The 26587-nt window shown below is 47.3% G+C and overlaps 1 protein-coding gene across 42 annotated transcripts in view; it reads left to right on the top strand.

Moving 5' to 3' along the window:
• Positions 1 to 26587, top strand: part of Tcf7l2 (transcription factor 7 like 2) — a 187957-nt gene that overhangs the window by 59084 nt on the left and 102286 nt on the right. For all 42 annotated transcript variants that reach the window (XM_071610892.1, XM_071610897.1, XM_071610891.1 and 39 more), the window contains one exon: positions 17102 to 17203. In XM_071610892.1, the coding sequence (XP_071466993.1) occupies positions 17102 to 17203 (102 nt within the window). The remainder of the gene's footprint in view (positions 1 to 17101; positions 17204 to 26587) is intronic.

Raw genomic sequence — 26587 nt, 5'->3', positions numbered from 1 at the left:
CTTTTCTGAAGCAGTAAACAGGTGAGTGTTTTGGACGTACTGATTTTTCAGGTGCCATGAGGTCATGTTGGCATGTTTTTTTGGTCACGTGAACATTAGCCAGACACCTGCCCTTTAATGAAAGTCAACCATCACTGTCTTGGCCTGACAGTTTGGTTATGGACGGCACCAGGGGAGTGGGCTTTCGTTATGTTAGAAACTTGACAACCCAGAACCCTCCATTGCTTTCTTTGTTGTAACCTTTGAGCTGATGGCGTGCAGAAATGTCACCTTTGCCCTTCTTTAAAAGCAGGAGTAACAGGTGGAGAGTGGATGGATGCCTCTTATTGAGAAATGCTGTGGCCGGAGGGGAAGCTTTTTAGAAGTCAGTGTGTGTGCTGTTGTCTTAATTAATGAATCCTCTGGGCCTGAAGATAATGAGGTCAGCGAGGGCAGCAATGTCGCTTTTCTGCTCACCGTTGGGTCCTGGTCACCCTACCGTAAGGCCCCGGGCAGTGGGGAGGCCTCTGGTAGGGCAGGGTTGGGAGGAGCAGGGTGGCAGCAGAGGGCCGGCTGCTGAGGAGGCTGAGGCGCCATCCTGGGAGCATGCACAAGGCCCCGTCCCCTTGCCGCGTGTGTGGGCTCTGGTTTGTGCCATGTGGTCCTCCCTCCTGCCAAGGCTCAGCTCCCCGCTGCACCTTCCTCCAGCCCCTGCTCAGTGCTCCCTCCCACCGCAGGCTGGAGCACTCCTCTGGCTTTCCTCTGGAGCGGGCATGCCTGGCCTGGCCTGCAGAGGCGGGCATCCCTGTAATAACAGCAACTGGATTTTCACGATATTTTACAGTTGAAGTGATTTTCAGACACCTTCCTGCATTTAGCCGTCACCACCGCCCTCTGAAGGGAAGTCACTATTACCTTTATTCTGGGTAATAGTGGGGGATGGTGTAGGGGACACGGGAGGGAAACAGTGTGGACGCCTGAGGCCCTGTCACAGGTTGCCACTTAGCTAGATGTGGGTTAGTGGACTTTTCCCGTCCACCTTATTGGGGTGGAGTGACAGGACATCCTTCTACAGTAACTGAGGGTCACTGAGACCAAAGCTCTGCTCATTTTCATGGAGCAAGTTGGGTGAGAACTGGGGGTCTTTCATCCAGGTCATCTGCCTCTTAGGTCCTGTGATCTTTTCCTTCTGTCTCTGGTACCCAGCAACTTGCTGGCATCAATATATACTTGTCAAATTTTCAGTGATGCTCAAAGAAACCATAGGTGCTTGGCACAGGCACAGAGAGGTGAGCTTATGTCCTGAGCTGATACCTTTCACTTCTAACCCCTGTGACCTTGGGCTAGTTGTCTGAGCTCTTGCCTAATGAAGTTTCCTGAAAGCGCATCTGAAAAATGGGTGGAATATCAGAGGGCAAATAAAATATAAAATTAACATTAAAGTAAATTAAATTAAAATTAAAATATAAAATATTCTATATGAAGTGTTAAATAGTAGATGATTCAACTGCTGAGCTTCTCTTCTTATGTCTGCCTCCTAGAAAATAAATCTGTGGTGACATACTGCATTGTTGGATAATGACAAAAGGCGTTTCCTGACATTATAGTCAAAGTCACCAAATGCAGCAAAGATCAACTTAATCATAACAGTGACAGTGTCCTAAGAGCTGACATTTCCCGAGCTCTTGACAAATGCTGGGTTCTATGTGCACTGCTACCTGCAGTCATGGCTCAGCTTCTTCCCACAACCCGAGTTGTTGCTATCTCCCATTTGTCGTAGAGAAAACTGAGGCTCAGAGAGGTTAAGTAACCTGCCCAGCTCTCTTAGGAAGTACTTAGTGCCTGGGATTCAAACACAAGAATTGGTCTGCCTCCCCACTCTTCCGTCCGAGGTCCCCATGTGTGTTTGTTCACTCTGGGCCCTTTCCTATCTCCTGGCTGGTTTTCAGCCTGGCTTGTCTTTCCTCATTTTGGGAGAACAGGGCCAGCGCCGAGGAAACCCACGGTGTCTTTGGCCTGAACTGAGGGCTGATCCGGTGCCAGATGGCTGACCCTTGTTTTTATGCCTTACAGTGGTAAGTGAGGGGCACTGGGGAGTTCTCTGAATTCCTTTTTCCCAACTTTCACCCTTTTTTAGGCGATCTTTCTAACAGATTCTAGAGTTTAGGTTTAAGTCTTATTGGCCTTTCTGAAGGAGGAGGAGGAAAAAAAAATCAACACTGGCTTGGGAGAAAAGCAGCAGGTTCTCTCCAAGATTTTTGTTTTCTTTTTCATTTTTATTTTGTGCCCATTGCAAAACCTCCTGTGGACGATGATTTTGTGTGGTTTCTGGGTAGCCTATGAGCAGATGCTGCCAGGCGTGACCCAGGGCACTGCAGCACCCTGCTCTGGGGGCCAATGTGTGCCCCCTACTGTGTGCTCATGGCCAGCTTCTCTGCTGTGTGCAAACCTAAGGGCCAACCTTAAGGGCATTTAAAACACATCTCTAAGGTAGGAACCTGTTGTGGGGGAAGGCAGAACTCAGAACCCTGGGCCGGCCACTGAGTGGCTGAGCACTTGGGAGGAGCCCAAATGGAGTAACAGGAAAATTCCACTTAACCAGAAGGCTAGGGGGTGAGTGGGCTGGACGAACCCGAGGCTGGTTAAGTAGGAATGTGTTTGGTCACTTTGCTTTACTTAGCCCGAAGTGTTCATTTCCTTTTAAGCACTATACAATGTACCTATCTAGGGATTTGCTCTTTGGATGATTTAGAATCTTACAATAACTCAAGGGGTTTTTTATTCTGATGATACTCATTATATTAATAGCAATATAATAGCTAGCTAATAATATAATAGCTAGCATTTACTAAGCACTTACCATATGCCAGGCGCCACGCCAGGCCTTTGATCCTTACAAGGACTCAGAGACGGCTCTTTGTTTATATTCCCATTTTACAGACAAGCAAACCAGTGCTTAAGGAGGTGAGGTCGTTTATCCAAGCTTACCTACCTCTCTGGACTGTTCGTATCTTCTCTGGAAGAACCCAGCTCTTTTGGAAGTCAGCACTTGGCCTGTATTAGACCCTCCATAGATATCTTGTTGAGTGAATGGAGTCGCGGAGCTTGAGATGGGAATCAGGTCTGAGCTGGCCCGGAGTGCCCGGGGCCCACAGAGCTCAATGTGCCGCTTTGGGTCCTCCTGGCATTGAATCTCATTAACCCAGAAGGGGCTCAGTGGTCCAAGGAAACTGAGCGAAGAGACCTTGTGGGGCATTTCCTGGGCACGCTGGTGTGAACTGTCACTCAGGAATGTGCTGAGGTGGCGATTTCCTGCTTTCCTTTGTGCCCTGTGTCTGTAGAGTGAGCCGGTCTGAGTCCAGAAGCCCTTTCGGTTGGGGTGTTGATGCTCACCTGTGCCTGAGGAGGGATTGGGCTTCACATGCCGTTTTTCTCCAGCAGAGACCTCATTAAGTTGACTTTCCTCATTCAGGCATTTGGGAAACTTCAGGCAGTTGGAGTTGAATTCTCACGGCAAAGCCCCTTCCAGGGTACAGAAAGACAGGAAGAGGGATCTGTTTAAAATGCCCAAAGGAATGGTTTCCAACTTGCCCACTTGCATGTGAACGAGAATGGTGGGTCATTGGGTGCCCCACCTGGCAGCCTCTGATGCTGCGTTTACCTTCACAAATCACACATTTCCCCTTCTCCCTCTTAACTCCTTGCAAGGAGGTGGCTTGCTTTCGAATATAAACCCCGTCAGGCAAGCCTTTTTTTTTAGCCCATACATCCCAGGGCTTAAGTGATAGTGGGGAGACCCCTGATCCCTGACTGCTGCAGTCTGCAGGGTATACTGTTACTATCCCCATGTTATCAGCCTCATTTTATAGGCAAGAGTCCAGAGGCACAGAGAAGTGCCACCATTTGTCCAAGTGCCAAGCTGCAGATCTTGGATTTGACCCCAATCATTCTTGCCCCTAGTGTGTGCTCTTGAGTACTCTATTGTGTCACCAGGGTCAAAATTAGGGAGCTTTCACCTTTATTTTTAACCAATCTTCTCCTTGTAGAACTTTCCTTTGGCCAGCTCTATGAGGCAGAGAAGGTGGTGACCTGTGGGATTGGCTCAGGCTGGAAGAGCGTCAGGAGCTGGGGTCAGATGGGTAAAGTAAAGAGACCAGCTGGTTCTTGGCCTTTGCCACCCAGGCCTTTCCTGGGATCAGGCCCTGTTCGGGCTGAGTCATCCCCTCTCCTGTAAGCCTAGGCTTCTTTCCACATCTTTCACTACTATCAAAAAATGGAGAGCTGAGATTCTGTCTCCCAAATCCCTGGGAGCTCTAGAAGTGCAGATGGCCAGGTCCTGTGGTCAGGGCTGGTTGGGATTACAAATAAACTGAAGCCTGGGAAACTTTCTTGCTATTAATAGAGCAGGCCTGGGGGGAGGGAGCAACCCAACTTGATGCTGTTGGAATTGATTTTGCCTGTCCGGATGACATACTAATGACTGCGTGGTTAGCTTCAGATCATTACTGTTCCTTCCCGGGCCAAGTTCTAGTAAAGACCAAAACCACAGCAGCAGAGAACAAGTTGGTTTAGAGAGGCACTGGGGCCTGGGCAAGAGAAGAGAAGAGAGACTGGTCAGCCGGGGCCCACAGTTGAGAGGAGCAAGGAGGGTCGCACCCTGCACCCGGTTAGTGGTGTCGGCCAGCTCGATGCCTTCACCCGGCTATTCCTTTTTTGCTTCATTAAGCAGACATTTGAGTTGGTGTCTGCATTTTGATAGGTGGTGTCTTTTTTCTTCCAAAGTCTTGGTTATTTCAGGAAGTTTCTCTTTCAGCCTGTCAGGAGTCAGGGAGTGTGCTGGCCACCATTCTCTCTCTCTAGGGAGAAAGTCTTGCTTAAAACAGACCTGAGATCTTATCTCCTTAAATCACCCTCTTTGATTATAACATCCATTGTTCTGCTTCTTGCTTCTTGGCCTATATTGTCAGGCTGTGTATACAGTTAAAAAATAACAAAACAGCCCTGTGTTTCCGAAGTATTTCAGAGGAGACTTGGGAAGTGGACAGAACTGTATTTCCTTCCCCAAATGATCTTATTGTGCTCGAAATATCTCCTGCTAGTTTATTAAGGGAAGCTGTGATCTGGGGGCAGAGCAGTGTCTCTGCTGCAGATGTTATGCCACCCCTGGTGTGACTCCCCCCAGATGTATGCCACTCCTGGTGTGACTCCCCCCAGATGTTATGCCACCCCTTGGGGGCAGCCCCATGTCCCAGGGAAGCCCCAAGCCTGCGCTGCCCAACTCCCTCTGACCTGTCCTCGCTGGTCCCTCTGCAACAGTGGGAAGGAATTCGGGGTGTGGACTTCCTTGAGTGACTAGGATTAGGGCAGTGGAGTCTGCAGTCAGACGAGGAGCGGAGCGTGCGGGCAAAGGGGACCATTGTGCGAGGCTGCTCGGGACAGAAAGCCGGCCTTCATCTTTTACTGTGCCTAATGGACAATTGAGACATTCAGCTTACGCCTGAAAGCAAAGTGGGCCGGAATGGTCTAGCAGACCTCCCAGACGAAGCTTGTAGCAGAAGCAAATAGAGACAGGGATTACCAACAGGGGGAACAACTGGGGCAGAGTCCTGGGAGAGAATGTTTATTTCCTTGCTCTCTAGGAGGGATTTGGAAAGAGCCATAATCCTGGGTTAGGAGTAATTTGTTACAGCAAGATGATACTTGAGTGGCAGGCTGCTTCTGGCTGAGGCCGCAAGACGAGTGTTCAGGGGGGTCGTGGGGCCCGCGGAGGTCAGCGGCGCAGAGACCTTCACCCGGGTCGGGGGTTCTTCTCCCCGAGCAAAATTAACCAGAGGCGCTGCTGACCCCTCGGCTTCCCGGGTGCAGCGTGATGAGGCATCTCCACCTGCTTGTCACAGCTAGAGTCTGACAGTAAAAATTTGGCCAGGGAGACCTTGCTGGAGCCACTGACCTCTTTCAGATGTGACAAGGGAGAAGAAATAAAAGCAAGATGCAGCTGGGGTCGTGGCTGGAGCTGGACTTGCTCTGGACTGCGGGCCGGCGCTCGTCTTTTGTCTGGGAAGGGGGGAAACATGGAGTGGGGAGGGAGAGTCCAATCTCGAGAGCTCCCAGCCATGGAGATGGGAAGGAATTTGGAAAGTCAGTTGCCTCAGATGATTCCTGCATTGAAAATAACCCTTCTAGGTCGTCAGGACCCCGTTACTTGCAGACTTCGTACCTCTGAAAGGTCACCTGGTGGCTGCATCCCTACCCACTTCCAAGACAGACCTGAAGTTTTTGACTTTTAAATCCCCCAAGTAGTTGAAGGAAGAAACAGCAGATCGCAACTATCTTCAGCCTCCTCCGAGTTTCTCATTTATTTCATTTGCGTGGTTTATCCTTTGAGGTTGAATAAATGGTGAGGAAGTCAGTTGAGAGGCTGCAGGGAAGTGGGTTTTCATGCCCAGTTTTTAGATGGAGGAACTGAGGTGCCGACAGGGGAGGGGACTGTAGGATTTGGGATTCAGATTTGGCTGTGGTTCGGTTGACTCAGGGCCATGGGCCTTCTGTGTGCTGTTGGCCGTGGGCCCTGACAGTGGTCGTAACACTTCTAGTCCCTCCTCAGTACCGTTAATCCAGGGGGCACCACGCTCTTTTTCCCTTCCTGAGGTCCTAGAGTTCCCCTGCCTTTGTAGCTATTCCTCCCCGAGATCCAGAACCACATTTGGAAATTGCTCGTTTCCCATGAAGCCGTGGAGGGCAGTTCTGTGAAGAACAGTGCCTGGGTTCTCTGTGCATCGTGACATTCCGGATGGAATTATGTATATGTGGTGTTCGTCTCCTAAGTGAATGTGGTAACCTTCTGGTGACTTGGTGCCTTCTTTTTAAGAAAAGTCATTTTTAATTGAGATATAATTCAGACCATAAAATTTACCCAGTTGACATGTAAATTCAGTGATTTTTTTTTTCAAATATTTTTAAGATTGTGCAAAATCACCATTATCTATTCCTAGTACAACTTCATCACTCTGAAAAGAAACCTCATTTCCCAAAAGTGGGCACTCTCCATCACTTTCCCTCGGGTCCTGGCAATCACCAATTTACTTCTATGGATTTGCTTATTTTAGATATTTTTTTTAAAAGGAATCATGACATGATGTTTTTCGTCTGCCTTCTTTAAGACAGCATAGTGAGCCGGGCACGGTGGCACGTGCCTATAATCTCAGCTACTCTAGAGGCTCAGGTAGGATGATCGTGAGTTCAAAGCCAGCCTTAGAACTTAGTGAGGCCCTAAGCAACTCAGAGAGATCCTGTCTCTAAATAAAATATAAAAAAGGGCTGGGATGTGGCTCCGTGGTTAAGCACCCCTGGGTTCAATCCCCAGTACCAAGGGGAAAAAATAAATAAATAAAAAGATAGCCTAGTGTTTTCAAGGCTCATCCATGATTTAGCTGTGTCAGTATTTCATTCATTTTACTAACTGAATAATATTCCATTTTGTGGAAGTGCCACATTTAATTTATCTGCCATCAGTTAAGACTTGGGCTTTCTTATCCGAGAACACCCCATATTCAGCTAAGCCCTGGGTGGTTCTCATGCTTGTTCCCCAGGCTGCTCTGTGTTCCAGCTCATCTCAGGTTTGTGGATACTTGTTCTACCTCCAGAGGCCGTGGAGACACCAGTAACAGCTAAAACATTCCAGTTAGATTGACTGCATGGGCCTTTTCATAAGTATGCTGACTGCAATGGTTGATTTTAGAATGAAAGATTATAAATTCTTCTCTTCCTAAAGGTAGATGGTTTCTAGTCCACCTCTTCATGGGAGACTCCTATAGTACCTTACAGATGTTCATTGTCTGTCACCAGCTAGGGGGCCCTGGGGCATGGGCTTGCATGGCTCTGTCTGGAGGCTGAAGAGGGTCACTGTTGGCACAAGATGGGAAGCAGGGCTCCTCCTTCCGGTTCTTCCGTGGCTTCATGTCTTCTGACCCCTGGCTTAGGGACTTGGACACCCGGGCCTCTGTGTTGGGCCCAGACTTGGGGCTGCCTGAAGACACCTAGATGGCTGGTCTCGGGCTGCTTTGGTCACCATGGAGTGGAACTGTGAGGCTAGCTTCCTAGCAGCCACCCTGTTCTTTAGAGAAGGCCCTGTGCTCCTCTTTGCCCTGCTCTTGTGATCTCCTGCTTGGACACCCTTTGTGTGTCCCTCTCAGACTCTTCTGGGTTCACATGGAGTGAGCAGGAACTCTCAGAAAGCTGGTAGATGAAAAAGGTCCACGTAGACATACCCAAGTCCCACGTTCTGGTTCAGAAGCAGCAGTGACTGTTGTGTGTGTGGCTAAGCCACTTTTCTTCTTCTTCACTTTCTTCTGTTTTAAGATGGGTTTGGAGCTAATTGTCTCAGACCACCTCTAAAGGATGTCTCAACAGTCAGTCTAGACGTTGAAAAGAGTCTGAGAAAGTAAGATGGCATCCACACAAACTCCACGGACTCATTATGACTGCCCCAGCCCTGGTGGCTGATGGTAATGAGCCGTCCTCAGGGTTGCCTGGCGAGGTGGGGGGTGGAGGGGAATAGATACCACCCACCCGCCAGGTGGGCCCACTCTCAGATATTTTGATTAAGCAGTTTCGGAGCTGATGAGGATAAAAGTCTTGTAAACCAGCCAGCGAGGTTTGGGAGCTGTGGGATCATGTCATCATTGTGAATTAAATCATTCTTTACACTGTCTCTGCCTCCCTGGTTTGTGTCCCCGTACCATTCATTAGCTTCTTGTCCCATTGACTGTGTCTTAGGTGACTTTTCTAGGCCTTGGCCACCCCTGTGCAGAACATCTGCTTATTAGAAAGTGCCACGGAGGATACTGACTGCCTGTCTAATTCTGGCTGCACTTGGACCTGCTAAGATGTAATGATGTCATGTGTTATTGTGAAGAACCCCACCTTACCTGAGAGAAGGCTCTGCCCCCCACCTTATTCCATGTTAGAATGGCTCCAAATGAGGCTAGACTTCAGCTCAGTAATTAAAGCATAAACCTTGCCTTATGTATATCCTGTCCAGTCACTGCCGACTGCCACCATGGACCTCTGGATTGTTGTGATGCTGAGTACCCTTAACTGTCCATGCCCCACCTGACAGAAAACAAGGACTTTGGGTCAATTTCCCCCAACTTTACCCTCTCTCAGCACGAAGTAACTTGGAGATACCATCCCCTACTTTTCCATAGAAGTGGAAGGTGGAAGTTGACAGTGGGGAAATGTAATAGTGGTCCCTTCACCTTCTGAATGTTGCCCTCATTGCTCTAAGGTTTATTTAAAAAAAAAAAAAAAAGTTTTTTTTTCCCCTCTCTTCTCTCCCCCTAACAAGTTTATTTATTTATTTTTTAAAAATTTTTAGTTATTGACAGACCTTTATTTTATTCATTTATTTCTGTGTGGTGCTGAGAATCGAACCCAGTGCCTCACATATGCAAGGCAAGTGCTCTACCTCTGAGCCCAACCCCAGCCCTTGCCCCAGCCAGTTTATGGAGACAGTGTCATCTTTCCTCCCCTAGTTAACTGCCCTTGAACACACCCACTAGAGGAAGGAGGACTGGGAAGTGAATGTCCCCTAAATTAACCAGTGAATCCTAACAGCCTTCAGGGCGCCCTGGGACCCCCTGTTGGAATGTAACCCTAGAAAAATTCCGTGTCCCTCCTGATCCAGAGAGTCACAGCATTTGGGACAGGAGGTTCCCTCTATTTCTCCTTTGCTAGCAAAGCAATAGAACTTCTTTTTCCTTTTTCTCGAAAACGAAAAAGAAAGTGCCGCGGGGACCCCTGTGTCAGAGTAGAAAGGGATTTTCAGTTCATGCTCCCCCATTTCCTGCTGTAGGCCTGGGTGCAGAGCGGGGAAGAGATTGCCCAGTGAAGACAAGGAGTAATGGGCCCAGTTAGTGGCGGTGCTGGGCCTGGAAAATAGGTCTCTAGACCCCCACTGTGCTGTCCCAGGACACAGGAATAAATTTTTTAGCTGGGGGGGCGGTACTAGGGATTGACCCCAGGGATGCTTTGCCACTGAGTTACACCTCAGCCCTGTTTTATTTTTAATTTTGAGACAGGGCCTCCCTAAGTTGCTGAGGCTGGCCTCCAACTTGTGATCCTCCTGCCTCAGCTTCCTGAGTCCCTGGGATGAAAGCCACCACACCTGGCCCACATGGTCATCATTTCAAGAGAAGGAGGGAGGCAGGTCTGGGACCAGTTTGGCGTGAGAGGAAGTTCTGTGCAGATTGCCCTTCTGTAGCCATACCTTAGCTTCCCTGACCTGAAGCTAGCTCAGGGCCAGGACTGGGGAATAGTAGGCAGGGTAAAGAACGGCGAATTCCACGTTTTGGTTTTTGCTTTGTCTCCTCTTTCCTACTAGTTGCCTCAGTAGCTCTGGTGGAAAAATTTCCTTAGCAGAAAATAATTCAGTGTTTTCCCACAGACCAGGGAGGCAGAGATGATAGACGTGGGAGAGGGATGTGTACTACTTGGGGATCCTGCGGGACCTGCCCTTCGCTCACTCTAGAGTCACTTTCACTGGATGTGTTCAGGCCACCATACCTAACCAGGAGAGGTAGGAAGGGGTGGGGGGTGGCAGAACCCTGGGCACTGGGCTGCCACCTCAGGCAGACCATGTCCTGCTCCACTGGCCTCAGTTTCTTCCTCGCTGGACGGTTAGTTCTACTTTCTACTCAGTGATTTCATAGAGTTAATTGTGAATGTAGTTTCCAACTCGAAGATGCTCTCAAAATGTGAAGTGTTGCTGTCAGGGCCCTTTAGATCCTTATGATGAAAAAGGCTTATGAGAAAAAGGTTAATATGGTATTTCACTTAAAACTTAGAATGAGAGACCCTGAAGACAGGATGAGGCCATTCAATTGTTTTACCCAGATACCTGATCCCACCCCCACCCCCACCCCCACCCTGCCACCATATTCTTTTTATATGAGAAATAGGATAGGGACTTTAAGGGCAACTTTTTCTGGATTCCTATACATCGTGCTTTCTTTAAGAAAAAAAAAAAGTCCAAACAAATAAGCAGCACCTAACCCTTAGATCATACTGATCCCCCCCACCCCCACCCCCACCCCATGGTTTTTTGTTCCTGGGTAACCGGTAGTACATACTCTTTTAAGCTAAATCCTAACAACCAGAAATCATATATTCCCTTTTCTAAGCTGCAGTCATGCAACATGGGCAAATAAAGCCTTTTAAAATAGAACCTATCTGGATTTTTCCAAAGAATAATTTTTCTTCTTTGGAGTATATTTTCACCTAGGACAAGGCAGCCTGGTCTCCTGTACCTTCTGCATCTGCAGGGAGGTTGGTCAGATAGATTTTGTGATGATGCCCCTGAGGATCCTGCAGGACTCTGAAAGGATAGTTTGTAATAGTGCCACATAGTTTCAGCATTAGTATATTTGATCAGTGCTAACTTTTGGAAAGAGAGTAGAACAGAATATTAAATCGACCACAATTCCTTAATCTATTGTGTATAAGTTGGGTTTTTCATGATCCCTGAGAGCAAAACTACTTGTTTATAAGGAGATGGGCTGGATTTTCTGTGTCCTATTTCTGAGAAATGAAGTTGGTTCAGAAAGAGACGGGCCTGTTCCCTGCAGTCCGGTGAGTGTGCTGTCTCTTGGGTGCTCCTCCAATCAGAGGTCCCAACAGTGTGTGACTGCTCTTGGGTTGGGTACGTGAGCACACTACTTTCTTACTTTTTCCTCCCTGCAGTGAGTGGCTTCTTCTCGTGCCCTGTATTAGGTGCTGTGGAGTGATGTGAAAAGCATAATTTGTTCTTCCCTCTGTGCTGGGTATTTGAACCAGAGTTGGTGTGAGTGGCCCTCAGTGAAGCAGGAACAAGCCAATTCAAAGGGGAAAGAATTCCAAAGACTGGACACGGTGGGCCATGGCTAGGTGTATAGGCAGAGGCTTGACTTCCCGTTATTAGAAATGAAGCAACTTTCTGGCACTAGTGCGTTACGAAGACTCAGTGGTGGAAATCCATCATGAGGATGCATCCAAGTAATTTGATTTCCTGTAAAATGAATTTTCCTAGGAAAAAGCACCCCGGTCAGAAACAGCGGGTGGAAGAGGCACTGATGTTTGTCCTTGGCAGGTTAGGAGCTCACTCTCCCTGGCTGGGAGGCTGCCTGGAGGACCTGGTTTTCTGGAAGAGACCAGCCCTACCTGCATCGAACAGTCTGTTCAGACCCCATGCTGTCCCTCTTCCCACCTTGAACTCTGCTTGCCTTTGGCCACGAGCCCTTGGCCGATGCCCTCTGTGGGTGGCTGACTTTAACCCAGAGAGTTCTGGAGGGAGGCGCTTCTGAGCCTAGACAGTTGGTCCCACAACTCTGGGATTGCTTCCCCCGAGACTTGAGGAAGTCTGGTTTGCCATTGTTTTGGGGTGATCTGATGTCATGTCACCACTGTCCCCTGGGAAAGTGGATGAGAGCTGTTGAACACATGAACCTTTCCAGTCAGAATTGCTCAGGGGTTTCTAAAACTTCCATTTTGGAAAGGAGGAGTAGTTATTTCGGTGAGATTGTGGTCTAGTGGTTAGACCTTGTGACTGGGAGTCTCGGCCAGAGGGCTTGGAATCTTCCAGGCTATTCCCCCAAACCTTTTTGCCAGGGGTGGTTGAGTCCGAAATGTTGCTTTCAGGCCGTTGAACCCACTTTCCTACTCATTTGGGCTCGGCTGTCTGAACGGAAGGCCCAGCGAGGGCCGTAGCCTCTCTGGCAGGACTCCTTCTCTAAGCCAGGGATGGCCAGCCCCAGCCCACAGGTCAGAGCCAGCTGGCCACCTGTTTTTGCATGGCCTGCGAGGGAAGAGCGATTTTTATTACTTTAAAAATGGTTGAAGAAATCAAGTGAGGCATAGTATTTCCTGACACAGGAAAATTATATGCAATTCAGATTTCAGTGTCCTTAAGTACGTTGATTGGAGCACAGCCACCACACAGCACACCCATGCCTTGCCTGGGGGCGCATTTGAGTTACCAGTGGCAGAGCCTAGTGGTCATGGCAGAGGTGGCGTGGACCTCAAAACCCAAGATATGGACTATCGGCGCTTCACAGGAGAAGTGTGCCAGCCCTGCCCTGAGCAAACACAGGGCAGTCCCCACTGGCCTGTCCATCTGTGGAACGGAGTGACTGAAAGGGTAGTGCCGGGAAGCCTTGCTGATGTTCAATCAAGTTTCCCGGCAGCCTTGTCATTGTCATTGCCACCGCCATCCGTGTTCTTTGAGTTCTTCTGTTTGTTTAGAGAAGAAATTTGCACGAAAGCCTGAAACCCTCAGTAGCACCTGCAGGTGGCAGGTTCCAGGTTCCAGGAATGGAGGATTCCAAAGGACACAGGTGCCATGTGGGGACAGGCTGGGTCAGGCAGCCCGAGTAGGCGCTGACTGCTGCTAACCTGTTCCCCCAGTGAGCCTCCATTCTGAAGGCCGGCCTCCTCCGCCTTCACTTTCCCTTTAACTGGGGGAGGTGGCGGGGAAGAAATCAGACGCTCACCTTTTTCTTTTGCTGACAATTTAACAGGCTTTTCCACCACTTTGATTCTTGTCAGGCCCTGGGTGTTGTATATATTTGGAGACTTTGCCCACAGGTCCAAAGCTTAACTTAAGCTCCCTGAGACATATCATAAAATATGATTTGGGGGAAAACCCTAATGGGCTATGATCAGAACATGATTATTAAACAAAGGATGAAATGCTTAAGCCAGGATGGCCTTTAAAAAAAAAAAAAAGAAATGAAAGCCGAGCAGACTCCATTTCAACAGTTTTCAATGTCAGAATTCCCACAGCCCCGTTTGATTGCCGTTTGTTGAAAAGCTTAATGTTTTTGTAGGCAATTCATAATTTCCACGTTGAGCAGCCTAAGAGAAAGAGCGCTGGAGCCCGGTGTTGTTTTTATAGTGGGATGGTGGGAACTTTTTTTTCCCCCTTTTTTTAAAAACCTTCCCAAAAGGATGTAAAACTGAAGCCGAGCTGTGGGGAAAATGTAGCATAACGTTCCAGTCCTTTTGTAAATCTGAGATGCCTCCTCCTCCAGGTCTTCCTCTAGGACCCAACAGAATAGAATTTCCTGCTGTTTAATGTCTCCAGGAAGGAAGAGATTTTCCTCTAGGCTGTAATCGTACCTAATTTCCTTTTTCTTCCCTTTATTTATTTATTTTCCCCATTAATAAGGACCAATTGTAGAAGATGAAGGAACCTGGGGAACCCATTCCTTTTGGAGGAGGTTAATAATAACTTCCTTTAAAGACTCCTGTTGTACCCCTTACTTCCCCAAAAGGAGCATTGTCAGCCCGAATGCCAGTTAAGAGTCAAGGGAGGATCAGGGATTTGTGGGTGCCCAGCTGTTCTGTGGCATCAAATTGCACCGGGTAGGAGAGTTTGGGGCTGTCATTGTGGAGTCCCTGCAAGTCGGCGGGACCAGGGCTGTCTTCCTCCACCATCTGGATTCGGTTAGCTCTCTCTGGGCAGCAGGGCCGAGTCTCATTTCCTCCAACCAGTAATGTTATATAGGCAGTGATCCTGGGCTGCCCTAACATAATTGAAAATTATGTGTGTTGTAGGCTCAGAGCGCTGAAATGCAGGCTCATAAAAATATGTGGTGCAGGTAGCCTATGGAGATTGGATATGGCACACAATGAAGCTTTTATGTAAAATAAGAATTGTGAGTCTCCGCGTTAATATTGCATTATGGGCATGACAGTTCCTGGGTGGGGTCTTTGGGGCAGGTCTGTCACCTAAACCAAGCCTGAATTTCCTGATGCTGTGGAGCCCGTATTAGAATGCAATCTAATCAGTTTTGCAGATGGCGGACCCTGAAGCTTGTCCACCCACTTCACCTTCTCTGTGGAGAGAAGCAGGAGGTGGGTGTAGGTGGGTCCGCCCAGCTTTGCATTTGGGCTCACAGGCTTTTGTGAGATGGAGAGGTGAGTGTCGGCGGGTGTGCATTTTGGTTGGCCTCAAGGAAATGACTCTATTGAGTGGTTTTGACCAGTGCAGCCTGTGTGTTTATGTGGCAAGTGAGAATGGGAAGCAGTGGGGGTGAGACAGGGCACAGCAGATTCCCAGCGCCTCTGGCTCTGGTATAGGCTGAAGGACCTTGGGAATATTTGCTTCAGTGGTTCTCTCCTCGGGTGATACTGGTCCCAAAGACACTGGCATGTGGAAATGGTTGGACTGTAAGGACAAGTGGGAGGGCCCTGCTGGGACTCACTGTCTGGGGGACTGGAATCCTACAGTCAGTGTTCAGGGCGGACGTCCACCCACTCTGCCATCACAGACAGGTCAGCCCCTTGCAGACCAACATTAGAGACCTATACCAGGGATTTAGTGCAAGGTCTGGGGTCAAGTTACCCACAGAGCTAGGTTCCTTCACAGCCGAGGCTTCTCGGTAGAAGTTGTAGAAGATGCAGTTACCCTGTGTAGGTGTCAGCAGGATAAATCAACTGCATTCATGCAGGTGGCTCAAGTCTAGGATCTTCAGCACCAAGGATTACTGGGTTCAGTGTTAATTTGCCCCACAGTTGTATTTCTGAGAAGTCTTGGATTGGCCTGTGGATAATTTTTACCCTTCTCTCTCATGGGGTTTGTGCAGTCCTTTCTTGCTGGACTGTTCTATGCTGTTCCTTTTCTTATCAAGATTCGTTCTGTGCAGCCTTCCTATGTCTCTTCTCAGAAATTCTGTCATTCCTCTTGGTGATACTCGAGCAGCTTCCCAGTGATCTGCCTTGACTTACCCATGAGCTGTGGCTCCCTCAGGCAGGATAAACTCCCTGGGGGCAGGCGTCTTTGTATCCCCGTAATGCCTAGATGAAGGCTGGATTGAACACCAGTCACCAGTGTCATTGAATAAAAGTTGCTGGGTTGGGCTGGGGATGTGGCTCAAGTGGTAACGCGTTCACCTGGCATGGATGGGGCGTTGGGTTCGATCCTCAGCACCACATAAAATAAAGATGTTATGTCCACCGAAAACTGAAAAATAAATATTAAAAAATTCTCATTCTCTCTCTCTCTCCTCTTTAAAAAAAAAAAGTTGCTGGGCAGTGAATATTTAAAAAAGCTCCTTATTTTGCTTTGGGTCTGTGAAGTGTTAAAGGTGGCTCATTATATGCTCACATTATCTGACACATTGGCCAATTGGCCTTTGAACCCTTAGAGGCTGATCCCAATGTCCTTATAAGCATCATGTCTAAGTTTTGTTGGGTTGTCAAGTTTTCCTGAGTGAAACTGTTGAGATGGACAAGTCAGGTGCCTGGGAATTACTTAAACATGTGCTAAGTATCTCTGGGACTGGGCAGGCATCTCACTTTGTTTCCCTTACTGTAAAACAAATCCAGGAATGGAGTCAGTTGATCACTCAGGTCACCCTGACAGAAACGGTTTGCTTGTGCAGTATATTTATCCGTTTCATAGTTCAGAAAAAGGCAGGGAGGGACATAATGGGCTCATCACTTTATTTTTCTCTCTGGTGAACCTGTGCCTGTTTAGGCAGTCAGTTGAAATGGGCATGTAAATTACATTGTTCTCTGGGTGTAAATCTGTTGCCGAGAAATATTTTTTGTCTTACAAGCTTTTGGATTGGTTGAGGAACTCTGTGTCACTCTTAGGAAGCAGCTTCTACGACAGGAAGGACAGTTGTACATATGTGCTCAGCTTTTCTTTAAATTGAAGGATGGGGGCCTTTGAATGATGAAGGTCACTGAAAGAATGGATTTGGAATTGAAATGTCCTAGGACATTTCTGGCTTGAGATTTGCTTTTTTCTTCTGGGATAACTCTGTGTTCCTTCCTTTCTTTCCTCTTCCCCTCACCAGCCCCCCAATTAAGGTGGTATCAGTGTGGACCCATTTTATCCAAAGCCACCGTGTAGTTTGACTGCAAAGATAAACTCCAATTGTTTATAGCAATAGTGATCAGTATTTGAACCTTCAGCTCCAGGGAAGACCTTTCTGATACTGCATGCTTTTTCTTTTGTTGTAATTTGCATGTGTTTAAAAGTTCCTCAGTTTCTGACCTATGGAAGAACAGCTATTGCTGTTCAGCTATTGTGAGCTGTTTTGCATTTCTTTGTTTTAATTCATGGTTTCTGGTTTTCCAGTATCTCCAGATGAAATGGCCACTGCTTGATGTCCAGGCAGGGAGCCTTCAGAGCAGACAGGCCCTCAAGGACGCCCGCTCACCGTCACCAGCACACATCGTTGTAAGTAATCCCCCAAAGACAGTTGCCTCCGTTACTGGGGGACAAAGACGAAAAGTCTCTTGGTGGTAACAGGCCTTGTTTGTCAGTTCTTCCTTTAATTTTTTTTTTTTAATGGCTATGGTTTAAATTTATGAAGTACCTAGTTTTGCTGATGGCTCTTATTGATCGTAACCTACCTGGAAATTTCCCAAGTCCTTTCCCTACCCTTTTCTCCACGTATTGGGTTAGGATAGTCTCGTGGGCTCCAGTTAGTAGGACACAGTCACCATGGTTGGGGAAACTGGAAATGGCACCAGCAGTCTAAAGAAAGGCCAGTGTGGGAGGCAGGGTAGGTACGAGGGCATCAGGATAGGTACCCTGGGCCTGAGGCTCTCCAATCCCAGTGCCCCACGATTTATCTTAACATTTGTTGAAAAGTAACATACTGTACTAGCATTAGGAAATTTCAGCTGTCTGGCTGATGGTGACCCCAGAGCAGGAATGAACTTAGGCTAAAATTAAATTTAATTCATGGCTTGGAAAGCGTGTGGGTTTGACATGGAGAACATTTGTTTTTAGTACTAAGAGACTACAACATACAGTGTGTGTCTACATGTATTTTTAATGCACTTTCTTAGAATTTTGTAGGCTCTGAAAGTTTGTAAATTAACCTCTTGAGAAGATAGTGCAGCCTTATTAGAATATTTATTCCCTTCTATGTATTTATATCATGAGCTGGACTTCAGACTTTTGAAATAATTAATGAAAGACATATTTTTGTAATGAATCCACGACAGGTAGAGTTAGGCAAATCGTGAAACAATTCATGTATTTTTTATTAAAGCATTGCAAAATGTTACTCATTACTATATTCTGCCTCTCTATTTCTTGTAATTTCTAAAAATTGCAAAATAATTTTCTTGAGTCGTAGAATCCTACCATGCATTGTGTCAAATTGCAGGCCAACCGCCTCCTTATTTTGTGGCTTGCTGTGTTGGAGTATATCTTATTTAATTAGTTATACCTCTGTGGTGTGGGTGTCCATCACAACAGTTTTTTTAAAGCTGCATGTTGAGTCACAATTAGTGAGAACGTCAGCTCCTCATGCAGGAAGAAGGATGACGTTTGCCAGATTCTCCCTTCTCCCTCCAACAGTGACGGATGCTCCTAGAATGTCCAGATTTCAGGGCTAGAGGAGACCTTGGATCATTTTAGGCCCTGCCTGACCTTAGAAGAGGAAACTGAGGCCAGAGATGCCTTAAGTGAACTGCCCAACGTCACACACCGAGTTAGGAGCAGAGCGAGAACCAGATCCAGGTCTCGGCTCCTTGGCTGGGCTTTGTGATACATTCCCTTCAGGGAGAGGGAAAAGTCAGTCTCCGTGGCTGGCCCTGTTGCACTTACTCTAAGTTGGATCATCAGCAGGGACAGTGACAGAGGTGTAAAGAAGTCAATGGCTTGGGGTACTGGTGCAGGTTTCTCCTGGAAAATGGAATACCATGTTTTAAGGAAAAAAAAAAAAAAGAATTAAGGTACAGAGATTTCAAAGTGTGACCGTCCTAGAGTCTTAGAGGCGGGGCGAGGAGGCCTGCCCATTCCCCCTCTCCTGCCTCCCTGGGCTTCCCGGTGTGGTACCAGGCTTTGGAATTTATTTCTGTGCTTTCAGAAATGCTCACTGGATCTTTCCCACCTATTTTAACTTTAGAGAAACGACCTTATCTTTATAATCTCTCCGGGGCCTTTGTGTCTTTGAGATTCAGGAGATTCTTGGGAGTGGTTTCAGAGTGGACGCAGTCCCCTGTGGTTGTCGCAGGTCCATGGGAAGCTCCTGTGGTGGGCAGCCCACTGTGTGAGAGTGGGGGTTGTTTGCTTGGAGAGGGCTGGTGGCCCCCGGTCTCCCCCAGTCCCACCACAGTTGCTGCAGCTTACTTAGGTCCTCAGAACCTGGTTTTCTCATGTGGAAATTAACGATCTGGACAAGATGGTAGGACATTTTTTCCAGAACTAATGTAGATTTTGGCAAGGGGAGCAGAGTGGAGACTCAGGTGCCCTTTTCAACTCTGCTGTTTAACTCAGGGCACATTTACCATAGCAACCACTTTGGAGCGCACATCACCTTTGAGATGGGGACCTTTGTCCAAAGGAGCCACAGCTGGCAGCGGGTACAGGATCTTGCATGATTCCTGCTGTGCCCTTGGGGACTTGAGGACCAGCCATTGTGTAGGGGTATTCGTTGATGTAGGATAGTGTACTCTGGGACCTGGGGAGAGGAGAAAAGCCATAAGTTTGGACAAAAGACGATTTGTGAGATTGTAATGCTTGTTGTGACAGTGAAAGGTGACTATTGCCCCAAGAGTCACCCTTGTCTGTGTTTGTGCAATCTTCACCCGACAACGGAAGACTAGAAGAGGGAGTTCTGGGCAAGGAGAGTTAGAGGGAGATGGGAAAGCAGTGTGCAGAAGAGACTGGGGGTGTTGTCCTCCTCATCTCTCTGCTTACCTGTAATTTTTGGGATTGGGGAATCCATTTTCCTTGGGACTACATGATTATATAATTACTTTTTCTCTGGACATAGGGGAGGGAGTCATTAGCGTACCTGGGCAGGTACGGAATGTCTGTCTGTGAAGGGATCTCTCTGAAGCACGGCTTCTGCCGCAGTGGAGTCTGCGCAGTTTCAGGTCTGGTTCAGGTTGAGGTTCAGTCACAATTGGTTAAGTTTTCTCCAGACACACAGGGTTCTTCTTCACTTGTTGGGTTCTATTCTGTTAAGCAGAATGTTGTCACATCACAGTGTTTTGCCAGAGTTGTTTCAAAATAATCATCTAAGGGTTGCTTCCTAATTTCTATGAAATTTGGATTTATTGTAACTTTTGAGCCAAGTTGTTTCATAATTATTTCTAATGTTTCTTTTTGAAAATAAGGAAGTGTTCAGGGTTTGTTAGTAATCATTACAGGCTAACAGGTCTCACAGATTGCTAACAAAATAACTTTCTCCAGCACCTGGTATAGGGCAGAATCCTCATGGGAATTCAAAACATTTTGTTGGAATATTTTAATCTGATTGGATTTTTTTCCATGTGATATGTGGGCCACCACATTGTAAAAAATTGATATGTACAATAAATGTTTTCAACAAGTGCAGTTTGCTTGTTTAGCAGACATGGGGATGTGCCCCAGGGCCTTGCATATGCTAGGCAAGTACCTTACCACTTGAGCTGCATCCCCAGCCCCATCAACAGTGTTTAAATTAAGAAACTGGTTGTCGTAATCTGGGGACTGCTGATCTGTGTTCAGGGGAGAGAGGAAATCATTCCCTGGGGATGGATGATGTCTTGATTGGCTGGCTAAGAAAAGAGCATTTACATGGGAAGTCGCCACCCTCTGGCATCACATTTCAAATCCCTCTTCTCAAGGGGCTGGGGTTGTGGCTCAGAGGTAGAGCACTTTCCCACCATGCATGAGGCACTGGGTTCCATCCTCAGCACCACTTTAAAAAAAGATAAATAAAGATACTGTGTCCACCAAATCCCTCTTCTTGCCCCATCCCATTTTCTACTTCATATAACTAGCCCATTTCTTTGTGGTATTTCAAAACTTGTGTTTTTAATTCTTGACCCATTTGCCTCTCACTCACTGAGGGCCAGGCCTGGCTTGTGCTGAGTGGTGGTGGGAACCTGGCTGACCCACCTCCAGCGGCTGGTAAGCTGCGGGCTAGGAGCTGCTCCCTGGGTACCACCTCTGGTGTCTTTGCTGTACAAAGACTTTTCATTTAACTTCCTTTGTACTTGGCAAAAAAAGATTCTGGACCAAAAATGGTGGTATTTTGGAATAGTATGTATCTTACAAACCAGCAAAAGGCTTCAAAAGTTTTTACAATTTATCTTGGGGGTTTCCTTTTGAAGTCGATGTGAAATTTCACCTTGGGGTGGATTTCTAGAATTTCTGTCTCGGGCGTTTTGTTGTGTAATGAGCATCGAAGTGTGGGATAGGAGAGCAGACCGAATCCTGAGGAAGATAGCCGCAGACGGCGATGGTGCAAGTTTTTTGTTGTTATTGCTTAAATGCTGAACGCCAGGGGAAGGCTCTTAGGAAACAGCTTGCTGAATAGGACCCGGGATGGGGCTCTGCTGCCTGCTGAGCGTTTTCAAGTAAGCTCAGGGCAGGAGGAACCTCTCATTTTTGTTTCTGAAGAGTTAGATGCATGCAGTGCTGCCCCACTGGATGCTTGTGTGGACCTGGTATGTGCCGGTGGCTCTGCTTTAGGGCTGGCGAAGCCAGGGCAGCCCCTCCTGGAGTGGGAGGTGCTGTGCCAGGTGCCATGAAGGAGTAGAGGGCTGTCCAAGGTGACCAGGGAGACTTAATTGTGACTGGGATGTACGTGGGGATTTTGTGCCTTGGTGGCTACATGAGAAAGGGATGTTTCAGAGAGGGGGGTTGCTGGGTCTTCTCGTGTTCTATGGCACAGTGGGCTAATGATGATTGACAAGAACTAATTGTATATTTCAAAACAGTTTTCAAAAACAGGGTTGTGAATGTTCCCAACACAAATAGAGGATGAACATTTGAGATGATGGATATGCTGTTCCCCTTATCTCATCACCTCACATTGTATACATGTGTTGAAATGTCACATTGTACAACATACATATACATAATTATTATGTGTCAACTAAAAGTTAAAAACAAAAGTCAGAAATGGTATTTGAATGATTGTTGAAGTTGGCCAGAGAAGGGGTAAGAGTGGAAGACTGTTCCAGGCCAAATGAAAAATGCATATGAAGGTTCTAAAGGAAAGAGTTGGCTTAGTGATAAGCAGTGTCAGGTGGGATGGCCAGGGTGGGTGGGGTGGGAGAGTGGGTGGAGGTACGATATGGCAAGGACCTGGCATCTGATCCTAACCACTGGGGAGTCATGGCGGGGTTTGGCTGTCAAACCTGCCTTAGTGGCTATATTGAGCTCCTGGTGGGGTGAGGGGGAGGTGAAGGTGAGCACATTGGGGACCATCAGCAGAACCCATGGGTGCCTTAGGTGTTGGCACTGAGGGAGGTGCAAGCCAGGTGATGGGAGCCTGCCGTTGCCCAAGGGGGAATGCTGGAGGAGGAGTGCGTTTGTGGTATTTGCATGGATCGATTATAGATTAATTCATGGATTCTGCAAATAGCGATTCCTTATGGTGTGCAAAACCTCTCCTGGACATTGAGGGAAAGTAAAGTCAATGACAGGCAGTAATCCCAATGGTAGTGAGGGGGCCTGTGACATTTCCTCCAAGGCAGGCATTGTTCTGGGGGCTTCATGGATGTTGCATTATTGCCACTCTGCAGAAGAGGAGCTGGGTGCAGTGGGGTTCAGCCTGATGGCTCTGAGCACCCTCCCCCCTCCCCCACTCACCCACCGCCATGATGGCTGGTAGACAAGTAGGTGGGATTCTAGAGCCAAGTGTGTGTGGCGTGCCCTGTGCTGCCAGCGGGTCCAGAGGGAGTCTCCACCCACCCAGGCCCCGCATGGCTTAAGAAGACGGTAGCTTCTGGGATATCCCCAGGATTCGCTGGGATTTGGTTTCTGGGTTGTAGGTGTTGTGACTCTACAAATGGCTCAGGGACACATTGTGGGAAGGCGGAGTGTCGTCCTCGGTGAGGGGCAGGGCTTGAGAGTGTGAACCTATACTGGATGTCCTAAATGCTGTGCGTGCATGCATGGCCTGTCTCCGTCCCCACTGCCACATATGTATGAACTCTCCTTGTTTTTATATATTTCTTTATTTTTTTAAAATTCATTTCTCCGTGACTCAGGCGGACTTTCTCAGCGTGTGTTTCCTGGTGGCAGCTGAGTCAGAACTTTCTTACTTCACGGACAGGGCTGTGGCGAGGTTGTCTGTTTTGTTTAAGGACATAAAGCCAGCCTGTGAGCACTGTGAAAATATTATTACTGTTGTAAGTAGAGCTAGTTGTCCTAATATGGAGAGTCAGTCAACCAGGTTGAGTTTTTTTTTGGGGGGGGGGTGGGGAGAGGAGAAAGTGATGATGGAATCATTGTATAATGTAAACCCCAAAGTGGACTCTAGACCATTGTGGGGTCCAGGGTCAGTGGTCCAAAGTGTCCTGTCCCCACAGTAGCTCTGTTCTGGCGAGGAACACTGGGGTTCTTGAGGTCTGAGCTCCTGGGGTGGTGGCAGGACCTTGTCAAGAAGGACTGTCACCTTGGTTGTGTCCCCTCTTGATCAGACCCACATCTGCAGGGCCTTAAAGCCCCACACCATCTCTTTTCCCTGCATGCCTCCTATGTCCCATCACTCTTAGGCAGTTGACCTTCATTCTGGCTGTTCTTGGACGCTTCTAGAACAGGGGAGCCTGTCTCTGTGGAGACCACTGTGGGGTCAGGGGCCGCTGTGTGGATTGTTGGAGTTCTGCCTTTGTAGTGAGCTGAGATGGCGCTCCTGGAAGTGCGCGCTCGTGGGTTGGTGTTCTCTTCCGCCTTTCTGTGTTCCCCTTACATGTCTTGACTGTTTGAAGGTGGCTATTGTACACCCACCCCTCCATCGCCAAGTTGTCTGCAGAGAGTCATCCGCGATTGTAATACCTGAAACTAGCTCAGCAGTGGAATAGCAGATTTTTTGATTAAGACATTCTACCTCTAAGGTAGGTGAAACTAATTTTTAAATCAACATGGTGTTCTTCATTCATAAACTTTGTTCATTGTGGACAGTTTGGAAAACAGCCCATAATCTCACTACTCAGATTACATTAGGAATAATTTGGTAAATTTCCTTCTAGGCCTTTTCCTTTGAATATATTAATATTTATTTGTTTTTAACATACTTGAACTCATAATTGTGCTCAATATTTCTAGTCTTGTATTTATTTAAAATGAAAATCGCTGTAGTTAATAAGCACTTCCCCGAGTCATTAAAATTCTTAAGGCTCTTTAATGACCACTAACAGTCCATAATATGATTACACCCCAATTTACTTAATCAATGCCATATTGTTGGCCTTTAGATTATCTGCCTTTGTTGCTGTTCTGGATAATCCTGCGCTGATCGTCTCTTTGTGCATAAATCTTTCTCTCCCTCTTGCCTTTTGTTATTCTCTTGGGATAGCTTCCCAGGAAAAAAGATGAAGAACAGAGTTGGATTTTTTTTTTTTTTTTAAAATACATAGTCGCAAACTATTTCCGGAAAGTTCACCCCCATGGTACTAGGGATTGTTCATTCACCAGTGAACTATACCTGCAGTCCTTTTTATTTTTAATTTTGCAAAGGGCCTCACTAAGTTGCTGAGGTTGGCCTCTAACTTGTGATCTTCCTGCCTCAGCTTCCCCAGCCTCTGGGATTCCAGGTGTTGTCTCCACGCAAGCCTCTTCCTGCTGAAATGTTTCCATTTTTATAACTGTCGGTAGTACTCGAGATTTACCATGATTGGAATAATCTTAACAAAAGACAGTGAATTTCTGGGGCATTAACAAGAGAAAAAGATCAAACTTCCCTGGAGAGGTGAGCCCTTAATTCTACTTTGCCCCCCGAACAGAGACCCAACCCATTGCCACCCAGCTGATCTGGTCAGCCTCCCCAGGCCTTTCACCTGCAAGGTAGGCAAACAAAATGCTTGTTTCCTAAATGATTAGCAGGTTTTAAAGTCGGCTGATGTTCTGCTGTTTCACAGAATTAACCATATTCAGTTTAGGTAACTCATAGCATAGCAGCATGCTTTGGATGTACCCTAGACCCTGAATGTACTCAGTACTTCTAGGGTTATTTTAGATACTGAGTGTACCCTTTGTTTAAAAACTGCAAATAATTTCAGATAAAAGTTTTTTTCAGATAAAATATTTTTTTCTTATTGTGTGTGAGCGAGGTCAGGAATGTGACCCGGATTAGGCGTCTGGGGCAGAGTGCCCACTATGCAGAGAGCCACTGGCTCCTTCCTGTGTTGAAGAAGAGACCTCAGCTTCACATCAGCCTCTCCCCACCCTTTCCTGGTGCTTGTCCTGTGTGCCTCGGGGAGTCACCGAGGTTTGTTTCACTGAGTGTTTAATGAGATGCTGGCCAGGAGGGATCTCGCCTAACATAGCCTGGGTGGGGCCCAGCAGAGGAGTCTCCACCTCTGGTTCGCAGCCCTTCCTTTCCCAGAGGAGGAGCAACCTCCCTGCAGTCTTTGCAGCTGAGCGACAATGTTGGAACCCACTCTGGAAAGTTGTTGGAGTTTCAGCACCTGCTCTGTTTACCAAGCGTGGGAGCCTGGTTTAAATTAACATGGATCTACTTAGAGCTAAACTCATGGTTTCCACTGTGTTTATCTTTCCAGTAAATAAAACAAAAGTGTTCCTTCTGTCCTGCTTGTTGTTTCTTGTCTTGCCTGTTAGTTGGGTTTGGGGCTCACTTGTTTCTCCAACCCGAGTGGAAGTTTCTTGAAGCCAAGGAACCCCAGTTGATGTCTCTGCATGTGCCCCGCCCGTTTGTGGCAAGGGACTGGAGCTAACTTTGTTGTTTGGAATGAGTGTGACTCCATGATGACCGTATTGTGCTCTCACTCAGCTTCATCGACGTGAGTCTGTGGACACGTGTCGGTCCCCTTCTTGCTGTGGTATAGTGTTTTGGAGAAGCTTGATTTGGGGTTATGACATTGGGCATGGTTTGCCAATAACCTGATAACCCGCCTTATCCATTCCTGCACACTGCCCAGCATGTCCAGTCAGGGCAGCAGTGCTGTGTTGTGTGGAGGTGGTCACAGAGACTCTGGGGAGGCCACTGTAGCTTGGTCTTTGGGACTTCTGGGATGAGACCTCTAGAGTCTTTGTTTTTTGTACTGGGGATTGAACTCAGGGGCATGTAACCACTGAGCCACATCCCCAGCCCTTTTTTATATTTTATTTAGAGACAGGGTCTTGCTGAGTTGCTTAGGGCCTTGCTAAGTTGCTGAGGCTGGCTTTGAACTCACAATCCTCCTGCCTCAGCCTCCTAAGATCTCTGGACTCTTTTTTAGAGAGGGTACTCAATGGGAAATTCAGAACTTGGTTATTGATTATGGGAAATGGCTATATTTAACCAATGTAGTAGGGTTTATAGAATTGTTTTGTATTTGCCTTATCAATGGCTTGAAGGTCAGATTCTCATTTCTTTTAATAAGTTAATATAGAAGGTGAAAACTACTGGATTTTAGGCTTGTTTCTTGGTAAACTGGAAACTACAATGGGAGGGACTTGTGGGTTCTTTTATGGTGAAGTTTATTAATGCCTAACCAGTTGGCCAAGTTGCCCAGGAATTCCCAGGTAAGACTGACCGTATTTTTTTTTTTTAAATGTCTTTATTTATAGACTGACCGTATTTTGGTAATTACTTGGGTCTTCATTGCAACCACACACTCCCTTGAGATCCAGGTCCACTCTCCTTTGGATGCCAAACAGATGGGA

This window comes from Marmota flaviventris, chromosome 4, assembly GCF_047511675.1.
Source record: "Marmota flaviventris isolate mMarFla1 chromosome 4, mMarFla1.hap1, whole genome shotgun sequence".
NCBI lineage: Eukaryota > Metazoa > Chordata > Mammalia > Rodentia > Sciuridae > Marmota > Marmota flaviventris.
Note: the sequence above shows the minus strand (reverse complement) of the source record. Positions and strands in the feature narration are given on the sequence as shown.